Raw genomic sequence first — 18,129 nt, 5'->3', positions numbered from 1 at the left:
CTTCAGCATTGACACCCATTCGGAAGAGTCGCGCGTCGCGTCGTCGGGCGGCTCGTTCGTACCATTCTCAACCGGTTCGGCTCCTTCCCCTCCATCGTCTATCGTTCTTTTTGCTCAACGAATTCCTCCCGAGTGGGAAGCTTTCTAAATGAATGACACCACGTATGTCTCATCTCTCATGCCTCCACAGATAAATTAAACTTTGGACAAACTTTAATGAGGAGAAGCCAGCAGGTGGGGCTTTGATCGAATTGGAGCATCTTAGATGAGAAGATCACACGAGATTGATGAAAGAAGAGGATCCCAAGTTAAGGAAAGATTATGCGGAAAACATTGTCTATACAATACCAAGATATCGCATGAGGAACGGAACCAAAGAGCTGTTCTATGGTAGAGCTTTTCACCAACCATCTCTGACAGCGGCCCGCTGCCTCCTGTTCGGGGCAGCTGAGTCGCTCCCAGAATCCAGCAACGTAGGATCTTTCGGTCGTTCGCTTCGCCCAAGCAAATGGTTGAAAAGGGAATGTCTAACAAATTGCATGTCTTCGGCAAGACGAGTCATATTTTCTCCTAGCCAGGGACCGACTGCGCCTCGCCATAGACTGTTTATTGGCTGTAGAATTCTGAAGAACAGACGAGCCTAAGAGAGAATTGCCCTTATCTTGAAGCATCGAACGAAGATTGAAATGCCATTTGTTCCTTTTGCAATGTCTTGGTGAGTGTACTTATGGTCTTTGGAATGATGCAGCTACAACCCATTCCGACCCTATTTCAAACCCCAAGGAGCTGTTCATCTTGTACATATTTCAACATTGTATTTCATTCAACTTTCAACTGAGAAAAGCCTGGCTGATGGTTGATGGCTGATGAATCGCCATTCAGATTCTGCATCGATTTGATAAGTATCGAAATCATCATTAGAGCCGATTAGCTTTCATTTTCCTAATTGAATGAGGTCCGATTATTGTGATGGAGTTTGCATTGAGTGGGGCGTTCTAAGCACATTTACATAAGCGCTTGGTGGCGGCCCAACCAGCCGGAAATTGGCCAACCCACGCGCGGAATAAACACTCGACGGCGAGCGACCGCTTCCGTTTGATTACCGTTTGTTATTAGCCCCCTCTCTCTCTCTCTCACTCTCTCTCTCTCTCTCTGCCTATGCTTCTTTATTTAACTCTTTCTGGCTGACCAGCAAAAACAACTCTTGAAAAAACAGTCGAAATCTATACTCAACAAAAAATACAACAAAAACGCAACGAAATTCGCAACAAATTAACAAAAGAAACTAGGAAAAAACATGAAGCCCGAAACCACCGAAACAAAAAATTGATTCTAATTTAAAAAAAAATACAAAAAAAATCCAAATATTGTGCAATTTGTGAGGCAAACTTTCAGCGAGGGTTGCCACACCAGTCGGAGGAGCCTTGCGGTTTCCCCCCCCCACTCCGTTGGTGTCTCTGTGCAATCGGAAAGTGCAATGTAATTGAATTAACCAAAACTCTCCACACTCCTCACTCCACACTCCCCACTCCCTACTCGTGTTCAACACTAATGCAATTAATGTCGTGTAATCCAATTACAATGTTTCACTCAATCTTTGTAGACATTTTAATGCAATAAAGTGTGTGCACACACTGGGTGTACTTTCAATCAATTTTACTTCGGTTTTGGCTTCATTGTTGCGGCAATTCTTATCCCCCCATTGCCCATCTGTTCGCTGAACACGTTTCTTCTCCGCTAAGTTTTCGGCTTGTTTATGATCTTGACATTTTCCTTTCTGGTAGAACTTGCTGTAGATTAAGATTTCTTTTATTGCCTTCCAGCCCGGGCCAGAAATGTGGCTCTGCCGCCTCGGACTATAGTTAATTAGTGGCTCGATTGACGTCGTGTTTGTGTCTAGCTTTTGGCACTCCAATTTCATCAGTTTTTATGGATTAACTTGCAATCGAGTGGCCCAGGCGAACCAAAGCCGAAGCCGATGGAGGGGCGCTGCCGCATGACGCGCGAGGCGTAAATGCAGGAAAGATGGATGTGTACTAGTACTAATCACAAGAAAGGTGTTCATGCTAGTCTTTATAATCTCCGAAGAGCATTCGGGAGATGATTTGTCGAAGAAATATGTGGATTGCCACAAATTCTTTGGCCAGCAAAAGCCGTTCGACTTGTTTCCAAAGTTAGCCGATAAATTATCAACTTGTTTCATTAATGCGTTGTATTGGATTTGACTCTCATTTGCTTTGTGCTTCGGACGACAACAATCCTTCACTTCACGAGTAGGCCGTAGCCGGCTAGCCAACAAATTTCTATAAAATAGTCTGTCCATCCATCCATCAGATTTGCCTTCAGTCCACATTTCGTTGAACTGCGACATTTGTTATGCAAATTTCGAAACGAATACGAAAACGAGTATCGTCTTTGAGGCCTACCAATGCGTTTACTGAACCCGAATTCTCCGAACCCGAATTTGAACTCGATTCGAAATCAGCTGTGCTTATCCGAGTTTAAATTTAGTCGCTGCCCTCCGAATAATCGGAATATTTCTAATCAAATAAATTAAACGTTTTAATAGGTTTGAGTATTTGGAATAAAAATAGTCCGAAGACTATAAATAAACTGATTATATCTCTATGAAAAATGGATACAAACCCAAGATACTGTGTCGCTACTGTGCTCTATATATCCTCTGCCAAGTATCCCCCTCTATACACAGGGTATTCCCTGTCGAAACGATGGCGATGATGATCTCTGTTGATGACTAACCCTCCGCCACCTCATAAATACCTCAATATATCTTGAATATATAAGGATTATACACATACGAGTATGTGCAAACATATTGTATATCTGCTGAACGATTTCTTGGCCAAATTTACGACACTCCTCCCCGCCGCAGAGAGTCCGGAACACACGAGCATCCGAGGGGGTCTGTTCTTTGTCCATCTGCTGCGCTGTGGTGCCCCACTAATTGCCCAAACAAAATGCTTAGCCGCAGAGTTTAGTAAATAAAAACTAATTGGCATTGCATGCTCCCCCACTACTTCTTCCCAGTGACGCACGTGGCGCACAGATTTTGTTTAGAAAAAATTATATAACACAGTCTGCAGGGCGAGCCGTCTGTGAGGGAGCCGTCTATGCCCCAAAAAGGGAGCTCCAAGGCATTTCCACCTCCATTTTCCCCCATCAACAAGTTACGTACATTGTCACCTACCTGCAACGAGAAGAGAGAGAGAGAGAGAGTGAGAAATGGTTTTTGGAAAAAGCAATTTCAGATATGTTGACAAATAAATACAGTTACGGGCAAAAGATTTACAACGCCATTCGGTGGGATATTTCCGTGGCTAAATGTAAATCTCTTTCCGGCTTAGGAAGCGAGACCAAACCGCAACCCATTTCGATCTTTAAATTTCCATCGGGCTTTGATGGAAAACAGATTGCTTCCCTGAATGTTTCAACGGATTCTTAAATGTTTAAAACGGCAATAAATTACCACCAAAATAGGAGCTACATCTAAACAAGTCTCAAGTGTCTCTCTCACAGAAATACTCGCGGAATATTCATAGAGGTCTCTCCTCCAGTCTCTTCAGCATCTCAAAGACGGGCTTAAATATTTGCATTTAAAGCGAAACAGAAGCGTACTGCACTCTCCAGTCTCCCGAGGACGCGGATCCTTGTATCCTTATCCGAATCCTTTGCTTGCAAGAGCTGCACTTCATTCGGTGAAGAAACTGCCATAAATCAGGCGAAACAAGAGCCCCGCGACGGGTCGGCGGGTCATCAGGCCGAGGAGGGACCTCCACGGAGCCCCCTGCCCCTCTGCTGACCGTAGGAGCAGAGCAGGCGGTTGTCAACTCCAATTTGGTTTCTTCTCATAAATATTGACGCGAAAATTGTCGCTGCGCAGCAGGAGGGGGGGTGATGGGGGGGAGAGGGTTATTAAAAAATTCATGGCTTGTAAAATGCTGAAAATCCAGGCAATGGAAAATTTAAAATGCCTATAAAGGGGCGTGGCAGGGGAGAAGCAGAGGGGCGGGGGAGCATTCAGCGAATTGGCCGGCAAAGCGGCTTATAAAACAGAACAGAAACCAATGCCGCTTGCCCTGTGGCCTTTCTGACCGCAATGTTGGTGGTGGAGCTGCAGAAAGGAGGCAGAGTGGGGTGTGGCAAGGGGGCATGGGGCACGGGGCATGTGGCATGGCTGCGTTTGACGTTCGCGCACACTCGAAAAATATCATTTACATATCCGTGTATCCGCATCCGCATCCGCGGAGCAGTGCCCGCCGCCTGGCGAGAAATACACGAAAAGCTTTTAAATTTTTGATAACCCCATCCTTTCCCCGTACCCCTCACCGACCCAACCCCGACCCAACCCATCCCCATTTCCCATGTGGAGTTTTCCCTATCCGGATATCCTTTGATTTCTGCCATCAGTTTTGGTGCGGGCTCTGGCTGGGGTTTCCCCTTTCTCTGGTTTTGACTTGCGGGATTTTATTTTTTGTAAATTAAATTTAATTTTCCCGTTGCCTGCGCTCGCCTTCGCCCCCCCCCCTGGGGGGATCCCATCCCGCCTGATCCTGATCATATTTATATTTCATTTACTTAAACCCTTTGCCTTTTACAATTTAACCAAAAGTTGAATCTCTCTCCCACTCTCTTTCACCTGTCTCCTTTCCTTTTTAATAGACAATTTTAATTCATTTCAATTAAACATTTTGTTGTTTGAAAAGTGCATCTCTTTAGGGCTCCCCCCCATTTTCGTTTTTCCCTTAATTTGGATTTATATATTTGTTGTTTTTGCTTTGTTTTTGCTATTTACTTGGCCCTCGGCTAGAAAGATATTTCGTTAGCGGAAAATATGTATTTTTCTGTGGCTGTTGTTGTTTTTGTTTTTGTTTGTTTTGTGGGGCGCGGCGTGGCGGCACATCTGTGCGGTTTTTGCCTTTGGTTTGTTTTGCTCTCTGGTCTCTGGGATCCCTGGAAGTCTCTGTCTCTGGCTCTCTCTGGTTCTGCTTTTTGTTTATGTTTTAATTACGTTTTTGTGGTTGATTTATGCCCATGAAATGGCGTGGGCCGCACCGAGTGGAGGGTTGGAGGGGAGGCCTTGAGTGGAGCAAATGGAAAGTGGGTTAACAGTGTCCTGGATGCTGGCCTTATCCACCCATAACTCTGTTGATTAGAACTTTACATTAAATGTTGGCAGCACTTGATTTTGGCAGTCGCTCCTCTCGAGTGTGGCCGATGGGAATAGAGGTAATAATTGGGTCTTTGCAATGGCACAAGGCACTACCCGTATCCCATTAAAAAAGTGAGGGGGAAAGCTGTGAGCCACGGCCCTTGCTGCGGTATTTAGCATCTCGCTCTCCTCCGCCAGTCGGCGCACATTGCACGAGGAAGAGTGTGCTTCAGAGACTAGCTCTCTGAGATCTTGTCTTCCTTGGCTTAATCTTTGAGTATCGATAATAAAAAGGAGTTCCCTCCACAGGGAGGATGTTGGTTAGTTTTAGTCCCAGTTTTGATCCTCTAGATGTTGTTCTAAGAGATATATTCCAGCCATTTGTCATTTGTTTAGCCGTAATCTCAGCCTGGCTGACCTTTCTTATCTGTGATTCCCCCTTTAGTGGGTCGTGGGTCGTGTGTCGCCTGCAATGCGCTTTCTATTTGTTTGAGATGATAAATGACTGAGCCCGGTTCTCCGTCTATCCGGCAATCCATCCATCCATCCATCCATCCGTCTATATCTATCCGTATCTATCCTTGGATGCATGCACCCAACTAACTAAATATCTGTGTATCTATCTGGGCGGAGGCTATCTATTGTGTGTTCCGTCCGTTGTGTGTATTGTTGCTGGCCACTCGGTTGATGAAGGAAGGAGATGCTGGGTGCTACGTTTGAATATTTTCCCTATATCCATTTATACTTATGTACATCACTGTACACAGTATATGTACGGATATACGTGTGTGTGAGTGTATGGCCATCGAACATTTTTCGGTGCTGCCTGCAACTTGTCAGTTTCTGCACAAAGACCATCAATTTATTTAGTTTTATTATCTGCACACGCAGTGCGGAGAGTTCATACTTGCACATGGGATGGGGAAAATGGGCAAATGGGAATCGGGTATTCGAGTTTTCGGGGTCTGGGGTTGGAGCAGCGGAAGTTCTTTCTATATTGGCTCAGAGCTCTTTTTCCCTCCTCTCTCTCGCTGTCTATCTCTGTTGCTCTCTTGGTATTCCCTTTGTTTACGCTTTGCACGCAATGCATAACAGCGAAAGAGCAAAAAATTGTTTGTTGCAAGTGTCGCGGCATGCCCGGGCACCTCCCATCGCCCACCGCCCCCCTGCCGACACCCTTCTGCCCAAAAACAAAATACAAAAAAAAAACAATGGAGTGAAAAAAGGAATATCTTGACACTTTATCGTTAGCCAAAAACTAGCGCAGCGCAAACAAAAGCCAGGAGATGGGCATGGGGCAAGCAGAGCGGAGGCAGGCACAACATGACACGTGGGGGAACTACTATGGCCAAGGGGATGGCATGGGATGGGGGGACGAGGGGATGGGTGGATGGTATAAGGTTTTGGCATTTTCGCGCTTGGCGTTAAATTCCCCTGACAGCTATAAAATTGCATTTTAGAGCAGAGAGAGAACAGAGAGAGAGAGAGAGAGAGAGAGAGAGAGAGAGAGGGAGAGAGAGGGAGAGAGAGGGAGAGAGAGAGAGAGAGAAGTGAAGTCAAACCGAAACTGAAACCGAAAGAAAGCAAAGGAACGCAGCGGATACAATGTATCTATGTATCTAATAAATAGTTATTGCCAAAAGCAACAACAACAAAAGGAACAGCCAAAAATAACAAAATTGATATTCCCTCGAGTTGCGAGAGAGAGGGAGGGAGAGGGAGAGAGGTGGGGGAAAGCAAAAGTGCGACATCATTATATAAATTGTGCGGTGGCCAAAGTGAGCATCATATGTTTCCTATCTGTATCCATCAGATACTCGGATACTCGAAAACTGGGGGAATGCAGGCAGGCAGGCAGGCAGGCAGGAAGGGTGGCTGGGTGGCTGGAAGGGTGGCTTTCTTGTAAGTTTGAAGTGATTTCACACACATGTTTTCCCCAAAGCATCTCTCGTTGCTTTCTCCGCTCCGCCTCCTTCTTCTTCTTCGCTCCTCTGTCAACATGACCACAGAATGTTGCACAGCTGTGCGAGAACCACGGGGGCAGGACGGGAATATCGAAGGAGGAGCAGAGTTTGCTTTGGTTATTTGTCATTGATGGAGATGGCAATCGGGGCGGTGGCGGGGGCGGTGCGGGGCGTTTGTTGTGGCAAGAGTGGAAGTGCGAGTGAAGGAAAAACAAACAAAAATTCTTGCACGTGACACGGAAATCATATTTATCCGATGCCCCCACAAATGGAATATTTATGCGATCATCGAAAGAACAAGTTTCTCTCGAACTTAAACAATCTTTTAATACGGAATTCCCTTATTGCCTTCAGGGCTCAAAGGGGGATCCCAGGTGTCCCACTTCCACTTGAAAGTATCTCGTCCTTGATCTAGGCTTATCCCTGATAAATATTTTCTCCAGCCCACCAATGGGCGGAGGGAAGGAGGCGGGGTGCGGTTTCCGTTTCAATATGTCGGAATAAGTAAAAAAATGTTCGGATTGCAATCTTCGAGCGAGTGAATTTTTATGGGACATCAACAGAAGGCCGCGCCGAGGCACGCCCCGCCCTGACATACGCTGACAGCAGAGCGGCCTGGGCCTGGGCCTGCAGGCCTTCCGATAACATTTTCCCGACACGTGTCTGGTCCACGTGTGTCCTTGTCTGCGGGAAGGGTTACAAACTGGCTGCCTTCTCATTTAATTTCCTTTTTTCTTGTGGCGGTGACGACTGCCTCCACTGCTGTGCCACTTGCGGCGAGATTACACGCTTGTCAGCGGAGTCGTCTCCGCTACAGACACCCGTATCGGAAAGGGTTTGGCGGAAGGGTTCGGTTCGGTTCCTGTTGAGAGTTCAGTGGAGGACCTAAGGACTCCATTCACACGAGGGCTGGCATACGTTACCCCCTCCCGTTCCCCTACTCTCTGTGTAGTAGTTTGTATCCTGCTTATTAGGAGGGCTCCTCCAAACCTCCAGCCCCCGTGGCACATTCAACTTTGGCCGTCTTGAAAAGTGTTCAAGTGAAACTTAGATGAACTCCACTTTTGGATTACATTTTCCTCCTTTTTGTTCGTTTTCTTTGGATTTTTTGGTGCCCAAACAAATTTCCAACATCCTTCCTGCTCTAATCCTCATTTCGGGCAAAAGTTCGCCCTCTCTCTCTCGCCTCTAAACGATTATGAATGCGAAAGCAGGCCTCTGGGGGGTGGTGGGGTGGTGTCCCCCCTTACAAAGGAGTAGCCTTCCGGCTACTAAGCGGCTGATGAAGTGGCACTGGCACTGGCACCATCTACGGCTCCATCTCCAGCGGCTCCAGCGGCAGGCATCAAGGCATCAAGGCGCATAATTTGCTTAAATAATTTGCAAGTGCAAAGTTATGAATTGCTCGGATGAGCAGCAGCAGCAGGATCCACTCTCCACTCTCCATCCCCCCCTGCCACCCCTTGGGGCATCCGCTGGTACTCGCGTTGCAGTAGCAGTGGATTGGGTTTGCCATTTCCGAGGGAAATGCATTTTCCAGCAAATTGTTTCCCCTCGAATTGCTCGCCCGAACATAAAATGTTAATTGTTTGTTTTCCCCCATTTGACAGACCCTCCCACCGCCCACCCAGCACCCTCCCACTCCAGCGACGAGGCATACTTTTGTACAATGAGGAAACGGAGCTTAGAATCTACAGAATGGGCACAAAAGAGCAACAACAGCAACAGAAGCGACTGAAACGGCGGGAAAAGTGGGTTAAATGCTTAATGATCTCATGATCATCACGATCATGATGAGGATGGAAAACGATGGGAATGCGAATGGGAATGGGAATGAAATTGCAACTGGAAATGCAACTGGAAATGCAACTGGAAAATCGCGACTGCATATCCGAGTAGAACTCGTATACTTTTCTCTTCCATGTTTGGCTGTGGCTGTGGCTCCGTTTCTACTCAACAATAAAAATTCACACCCGCCCGCCACTGTCACGGATGGATACGCCATAGATGGATGGCTACACGGATGCGCAGATACTTTCTGGGTGAAAGTTTCTCTTGGCTTTTCAGTGGCTAAATGCAATGAAATTCTGATTTTCATTACGAATGCTCAAACAGTGGGTAACTTTTGTCTGAGGAGCAGCGTTAGACCAGAGACCTGAGACCTGACATTCCCGCCGCCAGTTTTTATGAGAATTATGACAATTTCTCCGAGGCTGGCGTTGGCCTCCCCTCCCCTCGCCACCCCTCACCGACGTGTGGCACAGTTTGTCTGTGAGTCGCCGTAATTGTTCTTACGTGACACATTTACTCCGCAGAAGAGAGAGAGGGGGAGAGAGAGAGGGGAATGGAAAGGTATCTCTCAGATACTTTGACAGTTTCGTGTGTGTGCAAGAAGTGTCTCTTTTCACGTGGCACGTCTGGGCCTAGGCTGGGGTTGACTTTTTGTCAGTTTGTAGGCATCGCTAGCAAATGTATCTGTCAGATACTTCCCAGAATTCGGTACAGAGATTTTCAATGTTCGGGACACGTTTCACGGGACGGGACAGATGCATCCGTCAGATACATTCGAAAATAATACTATCTGAAGGTAGTAAAAGATACAGAGGAATAGCGACTGCATCTATGATGTAATATTTTACTGTTTAAAAAAGAAAGTATCTTCAAGAATGTATCTCTGCAAAACATGAAGATCCCATCTGCCGATATATTTAATATTTAGTATCCGCATCTGTCAGATACTTTTGCTACTAATATAATGTATCTACAAGATACTTTGTTAGGGAAATAACGCCAAAGTCTTTGAGTATCTGTGAGATACATTGGTGTTTCTGGGTTCTGTACACACTGCACAAAATTCAACCAATTACTGGTCGCCTATCCCGCACACACACACACGCACACATAGGGATGCCTGCTCGCAAATAATTGATGCCTGCTTGCCTCCGCGTAGTATCCCTCAGATACGGATACAAATGATGCCTTCTGTAGCTATTTCTTGACTTCTTGACTGGGTTAACTACCAATCAATGTCCAGCCTAGACAGCAGACAGCACACACACACGCACAACAAATATAGAGACAGGTACACACACACACACACAGACACACACCCAGAGAGGGGGCCAAAAGGCCAGAAATGATCGACCAATAAACCGAGTCGAAACCAAAACCAAAATCAAATCCAAAACGCACTTAACTCAATATGGCCAACGTTTTGTTCTCCTCTGGCCCCGATGCTCCCCCCCCCCACCCCCTCCGCCTCCTGCCGTCCTGCTAGCCGTATCCTGTATCGCCTGTACCACCACCCCAGAGCCGCTCCGCATCCACATCATTCAAATATAGTCTCTCGCAGCTAACAAATTGCACTGTCGAATGCAATATTTTTGCTTTTAGCCATAATACCTTTTACATATGCTACGACAGATGGCAGAAGGGCATTTTAAGCTGCCATCTCTCCTCCCCCCAGACAGCACCCACTTTCTGCTTCCCCCTCGTCGCTACTCTTGAAGCCAAAAGGTAAGTAACTTGCATGCAATGCTCATGCAAGCCAACCGCAAGAGTCAGCAGAAGGGAGTCCTGGGGGCGAAGAGTGCGGCTCGGGCAGGACTGTCTCTGGCTCTGTCTCTGCCTCTGTCTGAGGGCAGCAGCCAAGCCAAGGCAGGGAACCAGGCACCAGCTTGTTAGCATGAAATGTGTCTGGGGTCTGGGGTCTGGGGTCTTGGAGGAGGCTCCCTCCCCTTCCCCCCTTGGACCACAACTCAGAGACGGAGGATGTGGAGTGCAGGAGGAGGAGGAGGAGGAGGAGGTTGAGAGACCGATGCTGGCAGAGTGATAAATCCTTGCGGCTTTTTATTTCCACTGAAGCGTCGCTCGCTCGCTCTCTCTTTGAGTGTGTGTGGGTGTGACATGCCACGCCCCCCTCCCAGCCGCCTCCTTGGCGCGCATTGCATTACAGGCACAATAATTCTTACTGACAGCAGCTCTTGGTCTTGGGTTCTCTTTGGGTTCCTTTTGGGTTCCTTTTTGGGTTCCTTTTGGGTTCCCTGCTTTCCCTTTTCCCTTTGCAGCCACATGAAACGCATTAAATTTCCACACTTAGCGCCCAATTAAAGCCCAAGATTCAAACCGAAAGAAGCAGCCAAAAAATACAAAAAAATACAAAAAAGAAAGTGTATCCTTGCTTTTCCCTTCCCATCCCTTTCTTCCTTTTTTCCTCTGATCATATACCAAAAACAAAATGTAAGCCTCGTTAATTTCAATTTAAGTGCAGACAATTTTCCACAAAAAAATAAAAAAATATACATTTATAAAAAAGAAAAGAAACCAAACACAAAAAAGTGAAAGAGAATCAAAAAAAGAGCGAAAAAAATACATTTTTACAAAAGGCAAAGCGCAAATTAACGGCTCCATTTTCGAGGGGTACCACCCTTCCCCCCTCACCCCTCCCCAGGAGACACAAACACACACATTAGCTTTGGCTTTGAATACAACAGAAAAAAAAAGGAGAGAAGTATTTTATCGTTGGCCAGGAAACAGTTTTGCGGAAGCCGGAAATGTTTCCACTTCCATTCCCCTTTTTTTTTCTGTTGTAATCCTTTGCTTCTTCTATTCGGATTCCCTCTCTAAAAAGGGTTCCATTACGCTCCGCAGGGAGGGAGGGGGGGCCGCAGTGCATTAAACATTTCACTAATTAAAGTAATGGAAAGGGCAAAGGAAATATTTGCAATTTATTAACAACAAACCAGCAGTTCATCATTCCATTGCCACTCCACTGTGCCCCTGCCCCTCCCCCTCCCCCGTGCTCCATGGAGGGATAATTGTGTTTGCGACAGTCCCAATGAATGGCGTCCACAACTGGGTCGAGTGTTTCGAGGGGGGCGGGGATTCTAATACCCGAGAATATTTAAATAAATTAAAACAAATATTGTGTATATTTTTAAAGTGCGCAAAACAATTGTGGGATTTAATTGTCGTATAAATCAGAAAATTCCTCCCAGCCATGGCCATTACAATGAAATCAAACAGCGACCAGCCCGAATCGCATCCCGGGGTTTAGTCAACTTTTTAAAGGCAAAATAATCCTATATAAAACAAAGTAAGATCTCCCAGAATTCCCAAACCAGTTACAGAATTTAATGTCACAAAAAAGAAAGAAAGAAACCCACAAAAGATGGAGGGAGAGAGGGGGGAGAAATGTACTTCAAGTGTTGACAATTGACTTACTGACTCGTAGCTCTTGGCCATAAGCAAACACACCGAAAAAGAACCCAAGAATCAAGTCCAACACGCTCTTCTAGCCACTGGCCACACGAGGGAGGGACGGCCCGGCAGACAGGCATTCAAATTCAGAAGCAGCTGACTTTTGGACACGTTTTTAAGCTGGGCCAACACACACACACACACACAGCAAACTACTCTTCAGGTCTCCGAGTGTGTGGTGGGGTCATTGACATTGACATTCGAGTGTGAGCAAATAAAAGAAATTCTGCCAACAGATGACGGATGAAATATTTGAATTATTTATGTGGCCAAGAATGCCTATAAAACCATGAAATAATTTCTTTGAATATCGAAACAAAACAGCCGGAATAAATACACACAAATTGGGGATTTAAAGAGTGTTTGAAGAGGGAAATTAAAGTTCAGGAAAGTTTACACATTTCGATTGATTAATTCGAGGAAATCGGTGTGGAATATTCCCTGTCCCCTAGTCAAATATTAAGCATCTTCATCTTCCCATCGAATCCGCAAATTGTTAAGCACTTTTTGGCCCATTAGCTGTCCGCCAATGAAAGCGTATTTTCTTTTGATATTTGCGCCAATTTTCGTGCATCGTTTGCCAAGTGAATCCGAATCGATTGAGTACGGGTATTATTTTTGGACAAAGCCGCAAACAAATCCAAATATTAGCCCAATATTTTGACGACTATTTAATGCACTTTAACGACTTTAAATAAATAAATCCACCAAGCTGTGTGGCTGTGTGGCAGTGGGCCGGATGATACCAGCCAGGAGGGAATGCTGGGGGGAGGGGGACCCAGACTACGACTACGACTACGAAATTTTCCGCACATTTGAGCGGAAAATTATCGATTTATATGTGAGAGGCGGGGGAAGGGGGAGGCAGCGGCAACCAGAATGCAACAAACAGCGGCTGGCAAATAGAGCCACGGACAGAGACAGGGGCAGGGACACAAGGAAAATGATGCCCAGCATTTGATGAAAGAGGCAGCACACAGACGCACAAATACTTGTGTTGCATTTGCAACATTCCCACACACAGACAGAGATACAGATACAGCTACAGATACAGATACAGCGACAGCGGAGCGTGGCAGATGGATGACACTCTCTGAACGAGCAGGGAAATGGGGAAACTCTTTTGGGAGGCTACTTTTGCTTTTGCTTACTTTTCATTGAAATATTTTCCGCTTGCGAATGGAATTTCCCCCCCACCCCGCCCCGCACCCGTGCATCTGTGGTTCAATAAACTGGCGCGTGAATTTTCTATTTTCCTCAAATGAATTCTATTTTGTTGTATTTTGTATCTCTGCTAAATGTTGAACATGTCTCCCCTGCAGACGGCTACAACAAAATATGGCGCCCAATATAATGAAAGGGGGGGGGAGCCCAGTGAAGAGAAGGAAGGAGTGCAGTGCAGTCCGATTTAATCGGGAATAGCAAGAGGAAGAGGAGCTGCCGGCTGCGTTTTGTGGGCCAAAGACGGCCAGAGAGAGGCACCTGTACCTGCAGAGAAAGATACAAACCGAATGTGCAGCCTGTCTCGGTTCCCATCGGACATCGGACATCCGAGTAGCCGTAATCCCATTTGTGTGGGCGGGAAAGATACAAACAAAAAGAAGAAGGAGAGCCGAGAGACATCAGAGAGAATTTTATATTTCGGTTGATGGTCGAATGTAATAACCCCAGGACCCTGTATCTCTACAGATACACAGATACACAGCCACATTTGTGTGGCTTAAAGATACACATAATCTATGGAAGTCCCAGATTGATTCGGACTAGTTCTCATCTTTTAATCGAAACCTCATTAGATTTTCGCTGGAAATCATTCTATTCCCCCCCCCCCCCCCCCCCCCCCCCCCCCCCCCTCCTCCACGAGAGAGCCTTGAAGCTATCAATACACATCCCTCCACCCCACCCCCCTGCCGACCATTAATGTGTATATTTTTTTACACTCCTTCCATCGCACGAAAAAGAGAAAACTTTTCATCTTTTCATCGGATTTTTCCCACCCTCCCCCCTCTGCCCGCTGGGGGAGCACTCTTTCTGGTTGGGTGCGAGACCTTTTTTTATGCCTCTGCTAATTTGCTGTCATTTTGCTTTCCATGCCTAGAGGAGCTTTTCCTCTGCCTTCCCTTGCGCCACCTCCCCCTCCCCCTCTCTCCCATGCATTATATATCGATCAAAATTCAATTTGTGACGCTTTTTTTTTTTGTCAAGGTTTAAAGCCCAGATGGAAGCCCAGTCCAGATGGGTGATGGCTGAGGGGTGAGCGGGGGGGGTTGCGGGTGGAAAAAGAATGAAAATTAAGTTTAATTGAAAAAGTTTGTCACATCTTTTTAGCTCATTTTTTCTCGTTCTCGTTCTCGTTCTTGCTCTCGCTCTTGCTCTCGCTCTTGCTCTCGCTCTCCCTCTCGCTCTCGTTCTTGCTCTCGTTCTTGCTCTTGGTCTTGGTTTTCTGGTTTCTCTTTTCCTCTTTTTTATGCGATGACTTACGTATGACCTCGAGCGGTTTTTAATTAACCCAATTTGCAGTTTGAGCCAAAGAAAAACTTTTCCCTAAAGATTGCTCTTTGGCTCACGTTCTACAACCTCTTCACAGACACACACACTACCCCCCTCTCTCTCTCTCTGTCTCTGTATCTCCCTTTCCATCTTTCATGATGCTGTCACTTCAAATTCAAATTCTCTGAGAAGGGGGGAAGGGGGAAGGAATCCTACTCTCCAGGTTGGCAAAACTTCAAGTTCGACTTCTGTTTCGATGTCACAAGATATCAATGCCGGAACGGGCAGAGATGTAATCTTGGGCTCATGTCGACTTCCGTTGACTTTCTTCGCTTCCGCTCCGCCGAACCCACATGATCCACAGCGAGTGCTGCCTGTCGTGCTTTTCCGTTTTCCAAAGGAAAAGATAACCAAGTTATGCTGGAGGACAGTCCTGTAGTCCAGCTTTAAGCATCGCATCTCTCTCTCTCTCTCTGGGAACTTCAAGCCATAAACACAAGATGTTGTCGGTGGAGGAGGCGGAGGAGGTGGGCCGGGCTCTCGAATGGCTGCAAGGGAGTATAAATTGGTGGACAGGCAGGCAGACAACACATGTTGTTAATAACTTTATTGTTTGCTCCTCTTCACACCATTTAACGTTCGCTTAACGTTCTCGTTGTCCCCCCCAATCGCCTACCCATTCCCCACCCATTCCTTCGTCTCCTTCTCTCGAAATTGAAACACGTGACCGGACTGGACCTTGGACACAATTATAAAATGAGACGAGAGTTTGATTTCCTTTCTCTGGCTCTGGCTCTGGCCTCTGGCCTCTGCGATGCCTTTCCTCCAACTGTTTTTCTGCGAACGTTGACAGAAAATTAATTAAAAAATTCCCACTGTTGGTGGCAAAAAAAACTATATAATGAGTGGCTGCCATCGATTGCAGTTCGGTTCAGTTCTCGAATGGCTGGCTGGACCTTCTGCGATTGAGTTAAGTTCATTACGGGACACGGCACGGGACACGGGGCACGTCTCGATGGTCACAGGTGGCACTGGGGATGGGTTGATGGCTGCACTTGATTGGATTAGTTGGAGATAGTTTGGGGCCAGAGCTAGAGACAGTCTCATAAGGCGACATTCTCTACGGATAACATGGGGATACAATACCAGATGCTCTATGATTTTTGGAATCCCAAACATATCCCCTCGATGCACAATACACCTCCGATTTGCTCCAGTTTTCACCTGCAGCCCAAAAAGAAAACCAGACTGAGCTCGAGCCACGTTCCGAAAACAAGAAAAACTGAATCAAATCCAAGACAAGCCAAAAACTTATCCACAATCTTTTCCCTCTGCTCCCTGCATTTTCACCGCTTTTCTCCTCCACAAAGCCAAACATAGAGTCGTTAATGCCGCAGTTTTCCATCCACACATCGCAACAAATCTTCGGTCAGTAGGGGCAGGGGCAGGGGCAGGGGCAGTGGCAGGGAAAGGGGGAAAATCAGGGTCTTCTCAGCTTTCCTCCGAGCGCGTAGCCACGGCACCTAATTTGCTGCAATTTCCACCGCAGCCAGCGGAAAATTCTTCTGCTGCTTCGTTATTAAAAATGCATAAAATCTGCACAGACCCGCAGCCGCAAAACGAAGGGGGGGTGGGGGAGACCCACAGATACATTTTCCAACGCTTTTTATTTTCTCGTACTTTTTGTTTGCAATTTTACACGCAGCGTGCATAAAAATAAATATTAAAAATAAATTAGAGCTACCTGTGGGTTTTTTTTCTTCTGTATTAACTTTTAATTTATGAAAACTGCAAGAGAGAGAGAGAGAGAGAGAGAGAGAGGGAGAGAGGGAGAACTGCAGGTGCAACCGAAGGCGAAGGAGAAGAAGAAGAGATTGCACTTTAAGCGAAAAGAAATAAAAGAAATAAACACCAACAAAAGTTCACACACAACAAAGCCGATGGGGAATGGGGGGAGCAGGGGGGGGAGGAGCAGCAGTGGGCAGGGACAGGACTGAGACACGTGTGGCACACACACTCACACACTGCTGTTGCACTGCCACATAATTGAAATTATGTTTGGAAATTGCTATTTGCAAGGTAAGCAAGAAAAATGAACAGAAATGAGAACGGGCTATCCCGGAAAGGGCGAAAGATACGAATTTTGTATGCCCTGCAATGATTTGCCTGGAGAAAGGGTACATCTTCGTCCACCCTTCGAACATACCCCACATTTCCCACAAAAAAGTATTGCGAAAGGGTATTCAAAGATAATCAGAACCGGGAAAAAGAAGAGCGAATAATAAAGGTTTAATATTGCAAAGACACTGCAGAGATCGTGGAGTAGGAAATGATTGGATTTGAAGGGGAAGCACCCAAGCAGTGAGGGGAGTGGCAAGCAGGGGCAAGCACTGGCAAGCAGTGGAAAGCACTGGCAAGCAGGGGCAAGCACTGGCAAGCAGTGGAAAGCACTGGCAAGAACTGGCAAGCAGTGGCAAGCAGTGGGGAGGGCTCGTGATCATTCATGTTTGATTTCATAGAAAGTTGCGTGATTTAATTGATGATGGGACGTCGAACCCGCGACTCCCTCGCTGCAGCGGTGGCTCCTTTGCGCTTCCTGCAACACCCCCACAAAACGCACTTGAGCAGAACCGACAAGAAGAGGGAGCGAAAAGGGGTCGTGAGAGAGGCACAATAAAGTTAGGAAGAAGAGAAGTTGGGAGGAAGAAAAAAGCGCATTTGAAAACTTAGTTAAGGGCCAGGCCAATCCAAGAAACAGAGGCAGAGAGGGGGGGGGGGGGGGGGGGGGGGGGCCCCAGAGAGAGAGAGGGAGCAACTGTTGTAATGACATTTGGAAAAGGCAACAACAAGAAAATAAGTTTTTCCTTTTGAGAAAAGCCTCTGCTGCCGCTTGTCGGCCTCGAGCACTTTTCAGTGTTTAACTTGTGTGAAGTTTCCAAGTCGGAGTTGGAGTTGGACAAGACGGATAGATGGATAGATAGATGGGTGGATGCATGGGATGGGATAAGATGGGTTAGACATGGCCACTTGTGGAGGCTAACCCACTGAGCGGTGCGCCTCACGACAGCTGTTGCCAGAGGCAGCCTGTGGTTGTGGCTGCCTGCCACTGCGGCTCTTCGGCTCTGCGGCTCTGTGGGCCTTTTAAGCAGGTCAACGCTAGACATGAGCAGCAGATTGCAGTTGTCGAGAAGTTTCGCCTGAAGTTAATCTATTTGAAAAGTTGAAGAGCACAACATATTGGATGGA

General features: G+C 46.6%; 1 protein-coding gene across 7 annotated transcripts in view; it reads right to left on the bottom strand.

The window, feature by feature from the left end:
• LOC108154994 (maternal protein pumilio) overlaps positions 1 to 18,129 on the bottom strand; it is a 207,651-nt gene that overhangs the window by 76,794 nt on the left and 112,728 nt on the right. For 2 of the 7 annotated variants that reach the window (XM_017285539.2, XM_017285542.2), the window contains exon 2: positions 3,197 to 3,208. The exons of the other annotated variants lie outside the window; for them this stretch is intronic. In XM_017285539.2, coding sequence (XP_017141028.1) covers positions 3,197 to 3,208 — 12 coding nt within the window. The remainder of the gene's footprint in view (positions 1 to 3,196; positions 3,209 to 18,129) is intronic. 7 annotated transcript variants of the gene reach the window in all.

Source organism: Drosophila miranda, chromosome 2, assembly GCF_003369915.1.
Source record: "Drosophila miranda strain MSH22 chromosome 2, D.miranda_PacBio2.1, whole genome shotgun sequence".
Taxonomy (NCBI): Eukaryota; Metazoa; Arthropoda; class Insecta; order Diptera; family Drosophilidae; genus Drosophila; species Drosophila miranda.
This window is presented reverse-complemented; position numbering and strand designations above follow the sequence as displayed.